Source organism: Apaloderma vittatum, unplaced genomic scaffold (assembly GCF_000703405.1).
Source record: "Apaloderma vittatum isolate BGI_N311 unplaced genomic scaffold, ASM70340v1 scaffold14197, whole genome shotgun sequence".
Taxonomy (NCBI): domain Eukaryota; kingdom Metazoa; phylum Chordata; class Aves; order Trogoniformes; family Trogonidae; genus Apaloderma; species Apaloderma vittatum.
Window position 1 is genome coordinate 1 of NW_009727913.1, and position 20,659 is coordinate 20,659.

Genomic DNA, 20,659 nt, shown 5'->3' on the forward strand with positions numbered 1-20,659 from the left:
ACACCAGGAGAAACCAAAATGATTTCCCCAAACAGGTTCTTTTTGCTTCTGTTACATTTCTCATTTCCACCGAGATAAATGTAACTGTTCAGTTGTTTTCAATATCTGAGCTTAAAAGGAGTTGTTAGTTTTACACAGGAAAATAATCCCACAAAAGTCATCCAGTAGACAGTTCTGCCTGTATGCTGTGGGTCATTTTAATTTTGGTGATTTTGCTCTCCCCTTGCAGAGGTGCCGGCCAAGAAGTAGGAAGATCATGCATTATTCTGGAGTTTAAAGGAAGAAAAATAATGGTAATTACTGTGTGAATGTATTTGCACGTCTTCTCACAAACACACACAGAATCACAGAATGTCAGGGGTTGGAAGGAACCTCAGAAGATCATCTAGTCCAGCCCCCCTGCCAGAGCAGGATCACCTACAGTAGGTCACACAGGAACGCGTCCAGCGGCGTTTTGAAAGTCTCTGGAGAAGGAGACTCCACAACCTCCCTGGGCAGCCTGTGCCAGTGCTCTGTCACCCTCACAGGGAAAAAGTTTTTCCTCATGTTTTTGTGGAACCTCCTGTGCTCCAGCTCATTATGATCCTTCAGACTACAAAAAGATCTTACCAGTCAAATTCAGCCTTTGCACTGAAGTCAGCTGCTGTGCAGAGATGGCACCTTTTGTAGCATTTTGGAACAGTATAATATATATGGTAGTGGGCATTACAGAGGCTGACCTGTAAAATAAATCTTTATTCCCAGACAGAATGTCTGTATCTACAGTGTGGATTCTAAAATTCATACATAGTAGGTTTCAGTGGAACGTAAGGCCAAGTTATGTGTCAACAGTCACATATAAGAGTGGCTAAAATAAGTGGTATATCCTGGTTCTGTGTGTTCAGATGCTGTTGAAGTGCGAATGGAAGTTTGCATGGGTACAAAGTTAAAGACTGGAGTCTTTTGAAATGTGTTCAGTTTCTTGGTGGAGATTTAGACAGAAGCCCAAGATGTGAAATCCAATGCTAAAAGCAGTATTTAAGGGGAAAATACTTTTTATTTTCATGATACTAAAAGGTATCAGCTTTATTGCACTTCTTTGGACTATATTTTAGACCAAAATGGAAGACTTTTTTTCTGTGGTCTGTTAGATTCTTTAACTTCCTTTAATTTTTCAGCTTGATTGTGGAATCCATCCTGGACTGGAAGGAATGGATGCTCTTCCTTACATTGATTTGATAGATCCTGCTGAGATTGATCTCCTCCTAATTAGTCAGTAAGTTGCACCTAAAAGAACAAATATACTGAATTATAGAATCATTTAAGTTGGAAAAGACCTTTAATACCATTGAGTCCTGCCATTAACCTGACACTGCCAGGTCTGCCACTGAACCATGTCACCAAGCAGCACATCTGCACATCTTCTGAATACCTCCAGGGATGGTGACTCAAACCACTTCCCTGGGCAGCCTCTTCCACTGCTTAACAACCCTTTCAGTGAAGAACTTTTTCCTCATGTCCCATCTAAACCTCCCCTGGTGCAATATGAGGCCGTTTCCTCTTGGCCTGTCACTTGTTAGTTGGAAGAAGAGAGTGACCCCCACCTCGCTACAACCTCCTTTCAAGTTGTTGTAGAGAATGAGAAGGTCTCCCATAAGCCGCCTTTTCTCCAGGCTAAGCAACCCCAGTTCTCTCAGTTGCTCCTCATAAGACTTGTTCTCTGGAGCCTTCATCAGCTTTATTGCACTTCTTTGGACACGCTCCAGCACCTCAGTGTCTCTCCTTGTGAGGGACCCAAGACTGAACATGGAATTCAAGGTGTGGCTTCACCAGTGCAGCGTGCAGGGAGCAATCCCATCCCTTCTCCTGCTGGCCACACTATTTCTTCTGTGTGGTCTGAACTGTGTTCACTTGTAGGTTATTGAGAGGCTGAAAAGAGGTGTTACACGGATGGTCATGGCCTGGCAAAATTGTAGTTCGTAAGTTTTTTTAAATAAAGGATATTCAGTCACTTTTGACATTACAGCTCTCCTCTGAGCTCGCTGTGATGTCTGACTTCTATGTAACCTGGTCTTTAACACTGTAGTGACAGTTTTCTGCATAATGACTACTGGGAAGTACTGTTTGTTCTTTTTGCTCTATTGGTTTTGAATTAAAAAGGTTCTCAAGAGACTTATTGTAAGCTTTGAATGTGCTCTTAATATTGCTTAGTGTCTGAGAGAAAAAAAGAGCCATTTCTAAATGATGTAAGCAGTCATAACTGGGTCCCTGTGAAATCCTGAGCTTTTGTGCTATGCGCTTGTTCTACCTATATTTCAAAAGTACTTCCTTAAGATAGGTCAAACTAGAAGTGCGTCCAAATAATTATATTTTAGTAGTTCATGTTTTAATCCATAGTGTCCAACATGCAAACTTAGGATCATATTTGTTCCCTTTCTTGTATTTTGGACATTTATTGTGTTCCTGGTTCCTGTTATTTTTCTGCCTCTATACGTAAATCACAAAAAAGTTAATTCTGAAATTATATGGGTAAAACATTTGCAATTAATGGAGAATATCCTGTATTATTATTTAAGTTTTCTTGATTGCATTTCTAGTGACGAGAGGCCAGATTTTTGACCAACATAGTTAACAAGAAGGTTGAAAATTCTGTTTCTGGACTTTTGGGACACTATAATGTATATATTAATGTTGTGTGATGTATTAATTCCATGTCTTTTAAGTTTTCATTTAGATCACTGTGGGGCTTTACCATGGTTTTTGCAGAAAACAAGTTTTAAAGGAAGGACGTTTATGACTCATGCCACAAAAGCTATTTACAGATGGCTTCTTTCAGACTATGTCAAAGTCAGGTAAGCTGACCTGTGGGTTGTCCCTTCAACTCCTGATTTATTTCGCCTATATATCCACTAGGAAACAAGCTTCACAGTTCCTAGCTTGTGCCAGAAACCTGATAAAAAGTCCTCTTGTAACTTTTGTCCTGGGCCGATGGGAAAAGTGTGGTTTAGTTGCTGTTTTTGTGGGCTGTTACAAGCTAAGTGGAAGATCTCTGTCTAGGACTGGGCACCTGTTGGTACTTTTAGACAAATCCAGAGCATGTTCTGAACTGAAGAGACTCTTATAGCATGACCTTTCTAAAGAAAGATGTTTTAACTCTGCTTAAGTTGTCTACATTAGAGTACCTGGGCTTGATTTCTAATGTAGGAGACACAGCGTTATTGAGTGGAAGTCCTGCTGGCAGTGGGGAAAAATCCAGGAAATGTTTTTTTTCCAACTGTTGTACAATCTAAGATGGTAAGATGAGCTGATACCTAGCCATTTCACTTCTATCTAGTAATATATCAGCAGATGACATGCTATATACAGAAACAGACCTTGAAGAGAGCATGGACAAGATTGAGACCATCAACTTCCATGAGGTGAAAGAGGTGGCAGGAATCAAATTCTGGTGTTACCACGCAGGCCATGTTCTGGGAGCAGCCATGTTTATGATTGAAATAGCTGGCGTGAAGGTATTTTCTTTTTATTATAAAGTTGAAATCCAGCCTGATTTCTGATGCAGTGATTAATTAATTATTATTTTCTCTTAAGCCCCAGCACTGTGGCTGGAGCTGTCAAATGGACTCAAGTCAAGGTAGGAGGCCTTGACTTAGGGAATGTGTTTTCTCATTGACTAGAACTAGCACGTGCCGCACCTGTTGAACCAGGTAGGATGTTTGGATTTTATAGGAAGGAGTTATGACTCGAGACTTGGAACCAGCAAACAGGTAATTTTCCTTGCTGGTCCATTCAGAGGAAGCTGAAAGCTGTGGCAGTCTTCTGGAAGCTGCAGTTTAGTAAAATCTGTGAACAAATGTTTGATTTTGTAATTCTGATTTACCATATCTGCCTGTTTTGGGTGCTTATGTGGCATTTGTGTGAGTACACGAGTTCTATTTTTCTCATAATACTCTTATGCTAAAGTACCTAAAGGAATAGGAGTGTTATTAATTTTAGGCACTGGGGGATTAAATAAGTCATCATATAGTCACAGGCAGTACAGTGTAACAACCAGATACTTGAAACTAATCTTGTGAACTGGAGTTCAATAGGATAATCAGCACCCAAGAAAAGTTTTCATACAGCCTCAAAGAGGGAAGAGAAGTGATATTTTAGTTGTTGCTAAGCAGTGCTTACTCTAATTCAAGGATTTTTAAATTTTTCCCAAGCAGCTGTGGCATGCTTAGTTGCTGGCTGGGGTTAAACCACAGCACCCTCTTATGAAGCATGGCTCAGATGGATTGGGTTCTAATACTCGTTGTTTAATTCCCTATAAAAGAAATGAGGAATGTGATAGTAGGTTACCTGTAGACCAGTTATCTGTTGTTGCATTTTATTATTTACATTTTCATCAGTGGAATAGTAGTTAACTACAAAACGTTCAATTTTGAAACCATCATTTTGGGCACAGAGAGCTCCATTCCACTCTTGCAGTTAAGAATACATTAAAAATTATTAGCTGTCAAAAAATTCTTGGTATAACAGGGAACGTGATCGTTCTGTTTGGAAAATCTGCTAGATTATAGGTGCATTTTTTTGTTTTGGAAACTCTTTGAGGAATTTTAAATTAGTGATTTTATTTGACTGTTAGTTATAGTTGTATTCTGATATGTAGATGCAGTTTTATCTACTTTTTACTTCCGCTTAGAACCTGCTGTATTTCCTGTTACATCAATTTTTATTTTTTAATGGGCAGCGCATGCAAAAAGCTGAGAATGGCACTCAAATGAAAAATGAAATCTTGGTAATCGTTTACCTAGGTTGGAGTTGTGGTACTGTTTGAAATACTTTTACTTACTGTGGTTCTAATATTTGTGTTGTAATACTATTGACCTAATATTGTAAGCACTGTCCACGTCAGAGGACTCTTCAGTAAGTAGATGTGACTTTATTAACGGAGATTCCTTAAAACCATCTTTGCTTGAAGAATATCTTGCCTGTACAATGGGTTTTTAAAGATTAGTGACCTGGTAGAAGCTATAATCAGAATAACTGCTTCTCTTTGTCTCCAATAGCTTTTATATACAGGTGACTTCTCAAGACAGGAAGACAGACATCTGATGGCAGCTGAGATTCCCAATATTAAACCTGATATTCTTATAATTGTAAGTTTTACAGAATTATTTCTTTATATTTTTAATTAAATATATGTGAGGGTATTACTTAATGAAGGCTGAAATGAAATGATAATGACATCAGAGATTTAATGGTAGTCCGTAATTTGTGTTAAATATCCACATGCTTGAGTGTTCGGAACACTCTGGCATTTCTTTTGGCTGTATTAAAAAGTCTAATTTTTGGTTTAGAGTTCTGAAGTTCCTTAAGTGTCTAGATAAACCTTTTCCAAAGATGGGAGATATATTAGACTGTCTTTGCTAGATGTGTTATACAAACACCAGTTTAGCCAAATATCTTCTTTAGTAGATCCAAACCTGCTTCCAGCTTTGTTGAGCGTTTGTCCTGGGTGGAAGAGCCCTGAATGCTATTCCCTGTTTTTGTTTTCTGAGCAAAATGATTTTATTCTGAATCGCTGTTTGGAAAATAAGAAGCTTAAGGGAAACTTTAAAAGTAACGGTTTTATCTGGAAATAAGCAGTGAGAACTTTCAGAGTAACTCTTAAAATTATTTTGTATATTGTGTCCCTTCTAAGTGCTTTCTGTAACTGATAATTTCATTTGAAGTGACATCAAAATCTTGTGTTTTGTGTAATTCCTGTGTTTTAAGCTAGATGCTTCTGAACTGTGGCACATGTACCACTAGTGAGCCGTGTCATTGTGATTAACCTCTTTATCAAAGCCGTGGCACCATTTTCACTAACAGAATCTGTCTTTACAGACTGCTGGGAGGGGTTTGGGAGAGGACAAATTTTGGTTATTTATCTTGGTGGAGGTGGTTATGAGAATTTTGGGATGGTGCTGATTTTTCCCTTTACCTCACCCTTCTTTCCGCCCCCACGCTAACATCAGTGTATTTGTCACCATTTTCTTCTTGGATTCAGAGGAGAAAATCGAGAATTAGTATCTGTGTCAGTACTTTTCAATATTTGGTTTCTCTCTACGTAGGAATCCACGTATGGTACTCATATTCATGAAAAAAGGGAAGAGCGAGAGGCAAGGTTCTGTAACACCGTTCACGACATCGTCAACAGAGGAGGCAGAGGTCTTATTCCTGTGTTTGCCCTGGGTCGAGCTCAAGAACTACTTTTAATTTTAGGTACGTACCTTCCCAGCTCCTTAACAAAAGGCATATCAAGTTAACTGAGAATATTTTCACGTACAGTCTTGTAGAGATAATAATTTTTTAAATGACTCTTCAGCCATTTTCCAGCAGGTTAATTACCTGAGAATATATAATGCACGTTTGTTCAAATGCAAAAAATCCAATAATCCAGCCAAGGCAGTTCTGCTCTGTGAGACAGGACAGAAACCTAGAATGGAAAGAGTAATGCTGTGATAATATCTGCTGGACTTACGAATCTCGTTGAACCAGGATTTTGGCAAATAGGGACTATTATTACAGATGAAAAAGTAAGCGATCACAACAACTACTCTATTTAAACTGTTCTACTAAAAAAGGTATTTTTTTTCCCCAAAGTTTCATTGACTTTAGTTCAGGTAAACATATAGGAAGAAGTCTTTATAGGAAAAGCTGAGAAGGCCATAGCAGATACCTCTAGCATTTCTGAAGTCCTAATGGTAATGGGAAAGGGAAATTAGGCTTTGTCAAGAAAAACAAAAATGGGGGAGGGGAGACGGAATTACACAAGAGTGTAACAAGCCACTTCACATAAAATATACAGGTAATTGTTACAAGGTGCTTCAGATAAAACAGTTTTAAAATAAGTTATTTCCAGTCTTCTTTGCTTCCTTTTAGCACATCTGATTTGTACTGTGTAATGTGATTTTTCACTAGTCTTTTTGGTTATGCGAATACTGGCAAGATCAAAAGATAACTGTCTCAAAATCAAGATACTTATTTTTAGGGTTGTTCTGTCTAAAGTGTTACCAAAAATACATGAAAATCTTCTCATTTTCCGTTTCAGTTTAGCTCAATATTAGAAACTAGTTTGTTATCAAAATGTGTTATTGATCTATTTAAATGCTAATAAGAAATTTGGGATAGTATTTGATGTTGTAGGATTATTTACTACTTACCATTGATTGAGGGGGTTTTAGTCTGTAGAAGAGATACAAACTGAACACTTCAAATACTGTGTAGCCGTTAGTTTGTAAATTATTGGCCTCTCCTTGCTGTATGTAGATATTAAAGTGAATTTTTAACGAAAACCTTGAAAATACATCTAGTAAAGCTAGACATGCAGTTAGATGCCTAGTTAGGTAGAAAATGCAATTGCACCTCACATGCCTGCACAACTGAGCCTGCAGACTGTGGTGTTTGTTTTTCTTCTTCCCATGAGTGTATGACAAACTATAAAATACTGTGTTATGGTATGGAAAATTGAAATGATGGGTTAAGTCTTTTAATGTCACTCTTGGTTATCTTCTAGTGGCTGTTTCTACCTTACACTTGAGCTTATTGAGCGCTAGCTCAGTGAGCCTCTCTGACACGTTCCGAAAAATCAAAAATGTTAGGTTAAAGCCATGTCATAGAATCATAGAATCATATAGAATCATAGATCATAGAATGGCCTAAGCTGGAAGGGACCTTAGAGATCATTTTAATCCAGCCTCCCTGCTGCCAGGGACGCCACCTCTCGACTAGATCAGGCAACGCATGGGGACCGAACGGGAATATAATTTCAAATGTACAAATACAGCTGAAAACACACTGCTATTTTTGGATGGTTGTTCCTCACTTACGTGTTGTAAGTATGTTTTAGAAAATCAGAACTGTATCCAAGTGGGAAAATGAATAAGTTATGTTTGTTTAGCTCCGTTCACATTTCTTCTTTGTGCTTGGTAAAGGTCATGGCTACTGTCATTAGTGATAAAATAGGTTGTATTTAGCAGAGGCCTTTTTCCTGTTTTGGTTTCAGTTAAGCTTGTAAAATACAAGTGTTGGTGATGTACAGGAGCTGGGCTTGTAACTGGGTGATCCCTTCACACTTTGAACTCCATAGGTTTGTTTTACAGAACTTAAGTGTAGTGAATTCTCACCAACGTATCAATGTACTGTTAGATGTATAATTAATATTTGACAGAGACATTTTAGCTTTATTGCAGGGGTGTGGTAAAACTTGCGTTGTAAATGTAAATGTATTGCTGTGTAATATCATGAGTACTTTATACCTCGTAGCTGAAGTTAGTGATTGATTGGACTTTGACCTGCCAAAAATATCTGAAGTTCATCTATTTCTTGTTTGTTTGTAACAGTTGCATAATTTTTAGTTGGCGATTGCTTTTTCTTCTTTAGTGGAGCAAGTGAAAAAAAAAATGCAAATCCATGATTGTGATTTTCTGTTATAAAAATGAAAAAAAACCCCAGTGCTAAATCTATTTTACAAGAAGTATTAACATTTCTGAGAAGCATGCATTTTGAAGATCATGCTGTGGGCAGGGTTGTGGGGGTTTTTTGGGGGGGTTATTCATTGATCTTGTTTTTTTTAGATGAGTACTGGCAGAATCATCCTGAACTCCATGATATCCCTATATACTATGCCTCTTCTTTGGCAAAGAAATGTATGGCAGTTTATCAGACGTATGTCAATGCCATGAATGACAAAATCCGCAAGCAAATTAACATCAACAATCCATTTGTTTTCAAGCACATTAGTAATCTGAAGGTAAGCTTGAGAGAAGGTTGTTTTACAAAACTTGGCCAAATAGTTTGCATGTTTACTCTCCTAATAGATTCATTAGTTTTATATCGGATTTATCTGCTATCCCAGCGCTTAGAGGGCTGGTTCAGAGGAGCTTCTGCCTCAGCTTTTCTTTCACTATAGATCCTTATGTTTATAATTTGGTCCTTAAGAGCATCAGTGGGAGGAAATGTTCTGCGAAGGGCACTTTTTCTGAGGATGGGGTATGATCTGCTTTGCTTGTACGTTGTTCAAGCGTGCAGCTACGCTGTCCTTCGCTTAAGTGAGTTATGGTAGCTGATATTCTTGCTCTTTGTCCATTTAGAGCATGGATCATTTTGATGATATTGGCCCAAGTGTTGTGATGGCTTCCCCAGGTATGATGCAGAGTGGTTTGTCCAGAGAGTTGTTCGAGAGCTGGTGCACAGATAAAAGAAACGGAGTAATCATAGCAGGGTACTGTGTTGAAGGAACGCTTGCTAAGGTGAGTTGCTAACACACCACATCTTCTTAATAGAAAGTAGTGTTCAAGTTATGTTTAAAAAGAATTGGCCAATAGCAAGTGTCCTTATTTGGGTTTACTGAGAAGATTGCTGTCAGGTGCACATAATTATGTAGTCAAAACTAACTGCTTTTCACTAATACTAACGAAAAGTGCAGAAAAATTGCATATGGCCATGTCCAGTGATCTCTTCTAGGAGCAGTTATCTTGTCATAAGAAGGAATGATTGATACTTCTCTCCACCTTTAGACCCCTCTACCATTTCACTTTTTGAGAGGGGAGCCCTAACCCTAATTCTGGAGGAGTCGATATGGAATGTAACACTACTTATGTGCCAGAGATCAGACTGCCTTGTGCATGTTGTGCCACTGTCCGGATATAGAGAAGAAAATCCTTCCTTCCAAATTCCAGCAGCTAAGGGCAACCAGAGCATCTAGATTTGCCTGAAAACATACAAGTCACATGGTTATTATAATTTCAGTGCAAATTTGAGTGATGTGTCTGGAAGAAGAACAAAGTCCCAGATCTGCCGAGGATGTAAAGATGCAATGGTGTGTGTTGTTCATGTGTTTTTCGTTTGTGAGTGTGTTGTGAAATTTGAGAGATTTTTCAGTTCTTTCCATTTAACCTGGCTGCCAATATTATTTCATTGATTTTTCAAATATAAAGCGTTAGTTACATAGTGTCTGTAGGAGGCTTTCAGTTTTTTGATTTAGAGTGGTTTTTTTTTTCTTTTTAACTAGCACATCATGTCTGAACCTGAGGAGATCACAACTATGTCGGGGCAGAAGCTCCCACTGAAGATGTCCGTGGATTACATTTCCTTCTCTGCTCACACTGACTATCAGCAAACCAGTGAATTTATCCGGGCCCTGAAACCTCCACATGTGGTTAGTATACATGCTGCCCGTTTCTCCAGAGTGAGATTCCTTGAACCAGTTCACAGCCTTGAGTTGTCAAGGCAGGTGCTGGTGTCCAGCAGTATCCAGCATCCCTATGTTTTGATAATAAAAGGTGGAGATATTTAAACATTTTTCATTTTGCAAAGTAAAGATGAATTTACTCTCAGCTGTCTGCATGTGAGATGTCTGAGGATGGCTTTTAAGAAACTAGTACAGTCCGTAACCTCTTTTGGCAGTGTTTTGTGCAAGGGAGATACAGTGTAGGATGACGACAAGTTGGGGGCAGTGGTATTGGAATAACTTGCTGGAATTTGCCCCAGAATAAACCAGAAAACATTGATTGAAGGCATGTGGTGGGCAGGAGATAAAAAGCAGCTCTTATAGGGAAAAGATGAGCAAATCACAGGGAGCAGGAAGTGCGAAGGACTGAATGTGAAAGTGGGGACTGGGGTCTGAAACTTATTGAGACTGGAGGAGAATCAGAGTGTGAGCACAGATAAGAAAGAAAACAAATTATAGCAGAAGAAAAGAGGATTTAACTTGGCAAAGAAGATTGTGAATTGTGAGCTGCAAAAGCGTCCTCTCTGAATTGCATGTTGGTTTATCTACGTGCAGGCACAAAAATGTTAACTAACCTTCATTGTTGAACTTAATACTTTGCTTCAGAATATAACAATGTGGTTTGTGTATGAGAAGCTGAATGGAATCTCTGTAATGTGTTCTGCTTATTTGCATGTGTTTCTCTACTAATACTCAGGGTCGTGAAATCTAAGCCTTTGAATAATGCAAAGGATTCAAAGACACGCATAGAACTATGGAATATAATTGAGGTGATGTTTCATATGTTGCAACCTCATGAAACTGCATTTTCATAAAAATGAGGTACAAGATGTCAGTTTTCATGGGTAATTTGTTTACTAAGCGTGACTGGTTGGACAAATAACTTCTGCTAAAAAGAAAACGGTCTTCCCTATAGATTTTAGTTCATGGTGAGCAGAATGAAATGGCCAGATTGAAAGCTGCATTGATACGGGAATATGAGGATAATGATGAAGTTCACATAGAAGTTCATAATCCTAGGAATACCGAAGCTGTGACATTAAACTTCAGAGGAGAAAAACTTGCCAAGGTATAAAATGAGTGTATTCTGATCTGTACAACAGTATTTTCCTCTGGGATAAAAACTACACATTTTCTTCCAAGCCTGTATTTTTAATTGCTTTCAAATTGTGTATGCTTTGCAGGGACTCAGAGTATGTGAATGCTTTGGATTTAGTTTGTGTTTTGTTGGGGTTTTTTTCGGTGAGGTTTTTGTGGGGGTTTTTTTTGGCTTTTCATTCTTCCAATCCTTTTTTGTGCTAGTTCTCAGAATGTTTGTTGGTTACTCTGACCTTCTTTTATTTTCATAGTTAATTTTATACTATGCATAACTTTTCTGAGAAAACTAGATTTCATCTTCAGAGTTACCTTGAAGCTTCAGATTGCCTTGTTGGTGTGTTTTTTCTTTGCAGGTGATGGGATCTTTAGCAGACAAGAAACCAGAGCAAGGACAGAGAATTTCTGGAATCCTAGTTAAGAGAAATTTTAACTATCACATCCTTTCTCCATGTGACCTCTCCAGTAAGTAAAGACAGTGATGTGCTCGGTAGGTAATTGAAACTTACCGTATCTTTCTCTCGTCATTGAAACACAATATTGGGTGGGGTTTTTTTTTCTGTAATTTTGTGTTTGGTAAGCAGTTAGCAAGCATCTTGGCGTTTTTTTTTGTTTAGTTTTGTCTAAAGTTCTGAACTGTTCCGGGAGAAGAAAGGCATTGTATTCATTGTCCACTGAAGTTTAAAATCTTTTCTGTTCTTTCCGTAAAAGCAAATAAGCAAAACTCTGTTTTTCTTCTGCTTACTTCACTTCTTCCTCTGCATGAATATGCACCGAACATGCCAGAAGAGCACTTTGATCAATCATCCTTCCAGTTTCTAAAATTTAATTAATTTTTAGTCTAAAAGGCTACACTACAGTGAAAATATTTGTGTATTGCTCCTATGCTATTTATTGCTCAAGAAATTGATCTGTTCTCAAGATAGAAGAACTAATAAATGTCAGAAGAGCTTGAAGGAAAGCAAGTCTGCTGTCCTAGTTCATTGTTTGTCTCTAATGAGTATGATAAAATAAAAAGCTCTTTCCTGTTTCTTAACCAGAAATGTATTATTTATCTTAACAATAGACAGCCCACCCTCCTCTTTACAAACTGTCCTTTTCAGCCTTCTGTCCTAAATGTATCGAGGCCATTATTTATCTATAGTGGCAATTTTATCTTTTAGGAAGTGAATTCAAAGGGATAATTTCTAATACATACTTTTTAAAATTCTTTCAGATTATACAGACTTGGCAATGAGCACTGTAACACAGACACAAGCCATTCCATATACAGGCCCTTTTAATCTGCTTTATTATCAGCTACAAAAACTTACTGGTACGTATTTGGAGAGACATGGCCGTGATTTGTAGTGATCAACTTGTAAGACAACTTCCAGTCTTCCTTCAGAGGTCTTCTGAGTGTAAAGTTCTTTGACAGTAACTGAAGTGCCGCCGTTTGTTTCCTATTTTACAACTTTGATGCAGCTTCTGTCAGATCCAGTTCATGAATGTGACACATCCTTTTGGGGGGATTCTGCTGTAGGTGTATTACAACATCATAAGTGTGTAGCAGTATAGAGGCTTGGTCAATTTTTGTCTCCTGTCAGCCCCTAAAATGAGTTCTATAGTCACTCTGATGTAAAATTTATGAAATGATCTTTTATCTCCAGCTTCAAATTAGAATGGCTAATGCCATCCAACTAATAAAAACAAAAGCTTTGTCCTCCTGTGTGACAGCCAGCCTCTTCTGTCCCTCCCCAAGAGGCAAGAATCTAACCTTGTTGGCTTTTTGTGAGTCAGAAGCCATTTAAATCTGCCACTAGTGTGACCCTTGATGCCTCTGTGTAGCTTTCTTAAAGGTTAAGGGCAATTCCTGTCCTAGTTCGTTAAAGGCACACGGTGTTTGCTGCATCCCTTCCCAGATTTACAACTCAGGATTTTTTTTCCTTCTAATTCATATCACTAGTAAAGAGAAACCTGTATTTAGTTGATGTTCAGGTTACCTATCACTACCTATCACACAGTTGCTGTTGTTTTGAGCTCTGTGTTTATGTAAGCAATGGTTTATCCTTTCAGGGTGTAAGAGGAGCTGCTTAATTCTGCAGATGGAGCGCTAAATTCCTCGTTTGTTTTTTCTTCATGTTGTACATCAGTGTACTGAGCCTGTCAAATATGAGAATTGAAAACAAGTAAAATGGCCAGTGTCACATACTAAAACCACCAAACAATCCAGAACAGAGAAAAAAACACTGTTGGGTTAGGAATGAGAGTATGCACTTCTGTTTTGTGAGCTGCTCTGAGCAATTGTGATAATAAGACAATCCCTCTTCTCTAAAATTACCTGTTTTCTTACGCAGATAAAGTTAGTCTTGCTTTCAGTATGATTTTGTTCTTGCTAACCATTTGCTGTCACTTCTTAGGTGATGTAGAAGAAATCGAAATCCAACAAAAACCAGCCCTGAAAGTTTTCAAAAATATTACTGTGATCCAGGAACCAGGCATGGTGGTCCTTGAGGTGGGCATTGGCAAGGGAGAAAGAAGTTATGTTGTACTCCAGTTCCTGCAGTCATATAGATGCCCTGGAGAATTAAATGCTTTAACTAGTTTTCTGTTGGATAACCAGCGGAATGAAAGCGAGAACAAGGTTTCCCTTGAGCTGTGGCCCTGTGTTGCTGCGTGTTGTTTTATTTAGCCACTGCCAGTTTCTTTTTTTGCCATGACTCAAGTATAGTGGCAGATTCACAGACTCACAGAATCGCCAACTCACAGAATTGAGTCCAACCATTAACCTAACACTGACAAATCCCCAAGTAAATCATATCCAATTCAAATTTCATTTGGCATATAGTGATTGGAAATAATGATAAATGGTGTTCCCTCCTTCCCCCCTCCCACCTCAAGTAATTGTGGCAATTCATAACTCTTCCATAAAGTTCAGAAACGTTCAACCGCTTGGGTTTTCCATGGGGAGTTACTGGACTATACCAAGGCAAAAGTAATTAATAATTTGCCATAAAATGCATGCCAGTCATTTGAAGCTAGAATTCATAGAAAAGCAAATGGGAATGCAATGAATGTTATGCTGGTTCTATGTTGCATTATTCACTCAAACAAAATAATGGGCTCAAATTATGAATTATTATTGGTTTTACCTTCCAGTGGGTGGCAAATCCTGCTAATGATATGTATGCAGACACCGTGACAACAGTGATACTGGAAGTTCAATCAAATCCCAAAATACAGAAAGGTAGGAAGTTTTAGTGTTTGCTTATTTAATTGAGGCATTTCTTCTTCATTTTTTTATATGAACCCTAGGGGGATATAATGCCCTGCAATAGATTGCAAACCCCTTATTGTACTTCCTCACCTTATGAAACTTTATAGGGTATAAGATTTGCGGTAGCAAACAGAATTACGGCTTGGTCTGCGTTAGTTGTAACACAATTCGTTTATTGAAACTTTCTCTGATGTGGCAGCTGGTAGCTGACTGTGGAAGCTGTGACCTTATTTAAAATAAGTTAAATGTTACTCACTTTGTATTTCTGTATATGAACAGTTTATGATACCTCATTTAAATATTTCAGTTTCTACTTTGAAAACCGTGATTACCATTCATGAGTGGTATTCCTGTGCCTGTACATCAGAAAGATTTAGGTAGACAATGCTGAAAAAACTCAGACTAGCTTCACAATTACATTTATGCAGACCCTGTAGTATTGGGTAGTGATAGCATCATCAGATACTGGGCTTGACATTGCTGTTCAAGAATCAGCAGCTTGGCAACACAGTAACGCAAATAATTTAATGATCATCTGTTTATCAAAATAAGGTTATATATTTTTTTATTTACTAGGGTTTTAAATCACTCTTTTTTTGCCACTACCTGCATCATTACTTGGAACATACATTATTATTTGACTTACAAGGGTCTTTCTAAATTCTGCCTTTGTGTACTCTTTCTCACCTCAGTACATGGCAGTTGGGTATCCATCTCAGAGCGTTGTTCGTCTCCAGGTTGGATGTGCTTAGGCAAGCAGAACCCAAAATTCTGTTCCTTGGGTGTCACATAAAAGTAATACCATTTGATGTTTGGGTTTGTTCTGGGTTTTTTGGGGTTTTTTTTCAGCAACAGGGCAGTAAATTAATCCCAAGGACAAACCTTAAAAACTCATGGGCTATGTCTGTAATGCCCAGCAGGTCTGTTCTGTGACTCTAAAAAAGAGGACCAGTGGCACATGGTGACCTTAGAGCCCATTTCTCCTTTGTGTGGCAACAGGAGTACTGGGGTGCAGGGGAGGAGATCTTTCGGACAGGACCCCAGAGCACACCTGAAGTGTGTGCCTGAACCCGGAAGCCTTCCAAGCAGTCTCCGATCCCGTGCCCCATCCCATACGACAGAGCAGCCCTTCGGCCTCTGACTTCCCTGTCGGCTCCTTCCGTGATCGTTTTCCTTTTAACCAGTTCCAATGTTAAAAAATCTGCCCTGTTCCACATCATCTTATCTCACCTAAGGCTTTCTCTTTTCGATCTGTATCAGACCCTCTGTTGAAGTCTGATGGCCATGGTCAATGGTGTATCCCGGAAATAACTGATAATTTTAAATTACGCCGTGTGAGGGGTTTTGACTTGATCTGCCTCTGAACCTCACGTGATGTCTTATTATAACACTTCTAGTAGATTTTTCTTTCCAAACCAGCTTGGAAAGCAGTGCTAGAGCTATCTGGGCAAATAGATGTTTATTTTCCATAGGTTCTTCCCCTTGTCTTTTTAGTATATATTTGAAGGATTTTATATAAAATAGCAATCAGTGTTCCTTAGGTGCTTAGTCCCACACCTGACTCAACCAATCTGTTAAAAATCCTTTCTCCTGAGTTTATAAATTCACATAATAGTTCTTTATCTTTGGGGATAAAGGTTCTCTGGTCACCTTGATCTAAGCAAATTCAGAGTGGGATTTTCTTGTCTTGATTGTATTTCCAGTATCAGCCCTTCTAGCCACGCTCTCATGTTCTGCTCTGCTGAAACTAACCAAAAATAGAAATTTTATCTTTGGATGGTACTTTTACCTCCTTTTTTTTTTTTCCTTCCCTATCTTTCTTTATATGGCTGGAAGAAACTTTTACTGTTTTGCTAATTTTTTAGATTTCTTATTGTAATATCAACTTGGCCTGATTTTTGGTAGTCTCACTCTTTCTCTGTACGATTTGTTAGTGACAGTATCCAGCTTCCCTACCCTCCGCAATTAATTCCTCTTTGTATTTTTATGTGCCTTTTAGCATTATTTCTCATGTTGTTTCATAGTAGTGATTGTGTTAGCTAACCTCAGATGTGGTTTCTTGCAGGATGGTTTTTTCCCTTTATTTGGGGTAAAATCACATTCCAAATAGTTCTTGCACTTCTCTATTTTAGAATATGTTCACAGGATCACAAGTGATTGAATTAAAATACCCGAAGTTGTTGTTACTCAGCTGACCACGTGCCTGCTCTTACCTCAGCTCCAGTATAAAGTTATTTTGCTTAGTACATTCAGTTACTGCCTCTTTTCTAAGGGGTGGTTAATATTTGAGATGTACTTGCTCTTGCAATTATGAAGTTCTTCAGAGAATTTCTAAGAAATGCCAACTACCAACGTGTTCAGTTCTCTGAATTTTTTACCTGATTTTTAAGTGGCAAAAATTAGTCTTTAAAAAGCCTGATCTGTTTTGTTTATCCGTCAGTCAAAAAGTACTGATTTTCACAATTAGTTCTTCCTGTAGACGTCTGACTCCTTTAATGATCAGGTACTTAAATAATTTATGTTCAGAATAAAATTAGACATTTTAAGCCACCTCTTGATTTCAAAACCAAGTCTAAAACCAGCATAATTACTTTTATTTCAACCTCTCTATGCTGAAACATATTCTAGGAATGTCTGCTTATCACAACTACTTGTGTTTGCTATCCAGTTTTACTTTATGTTTTCTCTGCGTGCTTCTTGCCTCCTTGGTGTATATTATATTCACATAATAAGAGAAAATGGAGGATTTATAAACAAATTATGAAAGTACATTATTTTCACTTTTAAGTAAAGGAAACGTGAGAAATAAAGAGTGTCAACAATTAAAAAGAAATAAAATGTGAGAATTTGATCAGAAGACTTTCTGTTTTAAAGTGTGGTAAATATAGGCAACATGTATTTGAAATTTATGCGCTCCCTTGACTTCCATTTTTTTTTAAATACATTTTCTTTATAAATTATTTAAAATAGATATCTTTTGGATTGTTTTTCATGAAAGTTAAAAGGAACTAGGATGTATCAATCAGCCAATTGTCCCTCTCAGAAAATGTCTGTGGAAGTAAAATGATGTTGTGGTTTTTTTCAGCTGCAGTACAAAAAATTTCAAAGAAAGTAGATATGGATGTATATAGGAAGAGAATGGAAATCATGCTTCAGTAAGTTGGCATATATTTTTCAAAGGAAAATGATCATTGTTAATCATGTAAATACAGTCATTTTAGTGCAAATTACTTAAGTTTAATTTCTGTGCAGGCCAGGAATTAAGTAAAGAAAGAGGTACAGTAACAAGTTCTCAGCATCTTCAGCATTTTGAATACAGGGCCCAGTTAGTCTAGAAGCTGATTTTTAAGTTGTCTCCCAAAATTGTGCTGTGAATGGTGTCGTGGGTTACAGCTGGGCCAGCCACTAAACACAGTCAGACACTCTACCCCCTTTTTGGATCACACCTCTTTTAAAGCTTACTCTGATGTAAATTCTGTTATTTGTGTAGAGATCTTGCCTCTTTTGAAATCAAACAAACCCTTCCCATCATTTATGATAAGATTTTTTTTGGCAAAATACTTTCTGTTATGTGACACCCACTCTCATGGTGATTCAGATTCGTATTTGTTAATTATATCTAAGTGGATTAAGTAGTAGTTGCTGACAAAATACCTTTGGAACCCTGGGGATAATAGAAAGCAAAACGTAAGCTTCCTGTTTGGCTGCGTCTTACACACATAGGTCTTTGTTCTAGGGATATGTTTGGAGAAGACTGTGTGAGTACAAAAGACGACTCCGTCCTGTGCATCACGGTTGATGGAAAGACAGCAAACGTTTCGCTGGACACTCGGGTACGTATGGCAAAGCGCTGGGTTCAGGTGAGTCTCCTGCCCAGTTGCTGCTTAGAATGTCATGTGCCTGTTTGCTGAGGAAATGAGTTTGTGTTTGGAATCAAACCAGCTTGTGCCTGTTTGCTTTCCATTCATTTCGCTGATGTTCTCATCCGTTGCTCAGTACCTGTGGCGATGAAGGAGGTGGCAGCCTCTGGTCTGAGTTGAAAGCTGGGCCTTTTATTGGCAAAGGAGAAGCAGGAGCAAAGGCAGAAGCGAAGCTGTGTGTGAGTGTATTTGTGAGTGTGTGTGCGTGTCCCCAAGGGCCGCTTACGTACAGTTCTCTGTATCTGAACTACAAAGCCAAACAGGATTATTTATGTTTTTCTTGATGCATTCATCCTTGCGACTGTCTTAGTCACGTCAGTTCACAGAACGCTTCTGTGCAGTTTCCCAGCCTGATCTTTTTAATGCACTCATCAACTGTTATCCTGTGTGGCTTGTTCAGAACAGCTTCTTTTTACACAAGTCTAGTCCGGTTTTATCTTCCAGGTGTTCAACAAGGCCCCCGCATATCAGAACAGTTCGTCTGACTAAAATTTGGTCATGTTTTTCCACGGTGTGTTTAGCAGGATTCCCACAAGTACCCAGCCTTTCTGAGTGAAATACCGATCCAGCCTGCGAGCTGAATTTACTGAGTTTGTTACAGAAGCATTTCCTGTAGAATTTTCTTCCTTAAAAAAAATGTAGAAATGTTTGTGTAACAAATGCAATAAATTTGGAAGAAAACACATTATTTTTCAGCAGCTGTCTACTTCTGTAGAAATCAATAAAGAAAGATTGTGGAGGAGAAACTGATTTAACCACAATTTATTTATTTTTTAAGTGCTCTTAAAGCATAGGCTCTGGTCTGGATAAATGAACTGTAACACAGTAGGAATGATGCTAATATTTTTTTTTATCATCTTGATCTTTTTGTAGCTGAATTGAAGCCTGAAAACTCACAAAAAGAAATACTTTATAAATTTACTTATCAAGGTTCAGAGTTGGATGTCAAAAGGCTGCTTTAAGAAGCTATCATGTCTAGTTACTTGAACAATGTGGAACTGCAAAGTGCTTAAAACTGTCTTTCCTGTCCATAAGCATTTAAATGTATTGACTTTCTGTCATTATTAAAAACATACTAAAAATATATAATGTATTACCACTATCCATAGCAATAATATATTCCACTGGAGTAGCTCTCAGATGCTGTCCTTAGGGACCACAACAAATGCTTTAAGTGTTCTCACAAACCCAGGTTAGTCCCTGCCCAAAATTTGTTATCTATTGAAATAAAACAAGTAAATGTTAATTATCTTAGGAGAATAGTGAGTTACAGTCTTGTGGTCAACACATAACACTTGCTGTGTCATCTTTTTTCCATTTTTTTAATAAACACATGCTACATTTCAGTGTATACATAGTGCAGAAAAATACAGAACTGATGAAAAGAGCTCTTGCAATAGAGAAAAAAAAGTAACAAGCCTGGAAAAAAAATACGTACTGTGTAATCAAGAAGTTAGGTTCCAGTATCATATCATATTATACTGATCTATATCCATATTGTTAAAAGACTTGTATACTGACAGAAACCCTAATGGCAACTCAACTGCAACAGTGTGTATCTTTGTAACACTTATTTTACATACTGTGTTGGCAATGGCAAGCTTGTGCCATAGGGAACAAAGTTCTGTGTGTGGGAAAGATCCATCCTTCTTTCTGTGCATATGTATCTTACAAAACAAATAGGAAACTGTTAAGTATAGATCTGACTATATGGTGGGGCATGTGGTTTTATTTTTTCCAAGTTGACTCTTAACACAGTGCTCTTACAGTTAACATGCTTTTAACAGCGTTGTTAGATAACATTAAATGCATGTTTGCTATTCTAAATGCCTTTTTTCCCCAAAAAAACCCCATAATTGTTGAAAGGAGTTACTCATTCAGAAGAGTAACAAGTTAATTCTGAACTGCAGAAGGTGCAGTCTTAGGGTTAAGAATAGTATTGCTACGCTCATGCTGCCCCTTGGATTTGAGATAGGGCAGTGAGGGTATTGGGTCAAACATTGACAACTTGCGTGTTTGGGTTGGGCATCTTTCTCTAGGAACACTTGTTACAGTGATAAATAAATCTCTCTGGGGTTTTATTTTGGTATAAATGTTGTCTTATGGGTGTGGGAACATCGGTGTGGAGACTCCCTGAGTACAGGTGCC

General features: G+C 38.0%; 1 protein-coding gene across 1 annotated transcript; it reads left to right on the forward strand.

Moving 5' to 3' along the window:
* Positions 1-182: 182 nt before the first annotated feature.
* On the forward strand, positions 183-18,451 carry CPSF3 (cleavage and polyadenylation specific factor 3, 73kDa; the record flags this gene model as incomplete). Its single annotated transcript, XM_009873889.1, has 16 exons — positions 183-293; positions 1,158-1,255; positions 2,703-2,831; positions 3,314-3,491; positions 5,034-5,123; positions 6,081-6,231; positions 8,586-8,761; positions 9,102-9,260; positions 10,022-10,168; positions 11,157-11,309; positions 11,692-11,800; positions 12,552-12,650; positions 13,735-13,829; positions 14,474-14,561; positions 17,677-17,746; positions 18,328-18,451. Coding segments are annotated over exons 1-16 (1,977 nt in total), but the record flags the coding sequence as incomplete, so codon positions are not given.
* Positions 18,452-20,659: the final 2,208 nt, after the last annotated feature.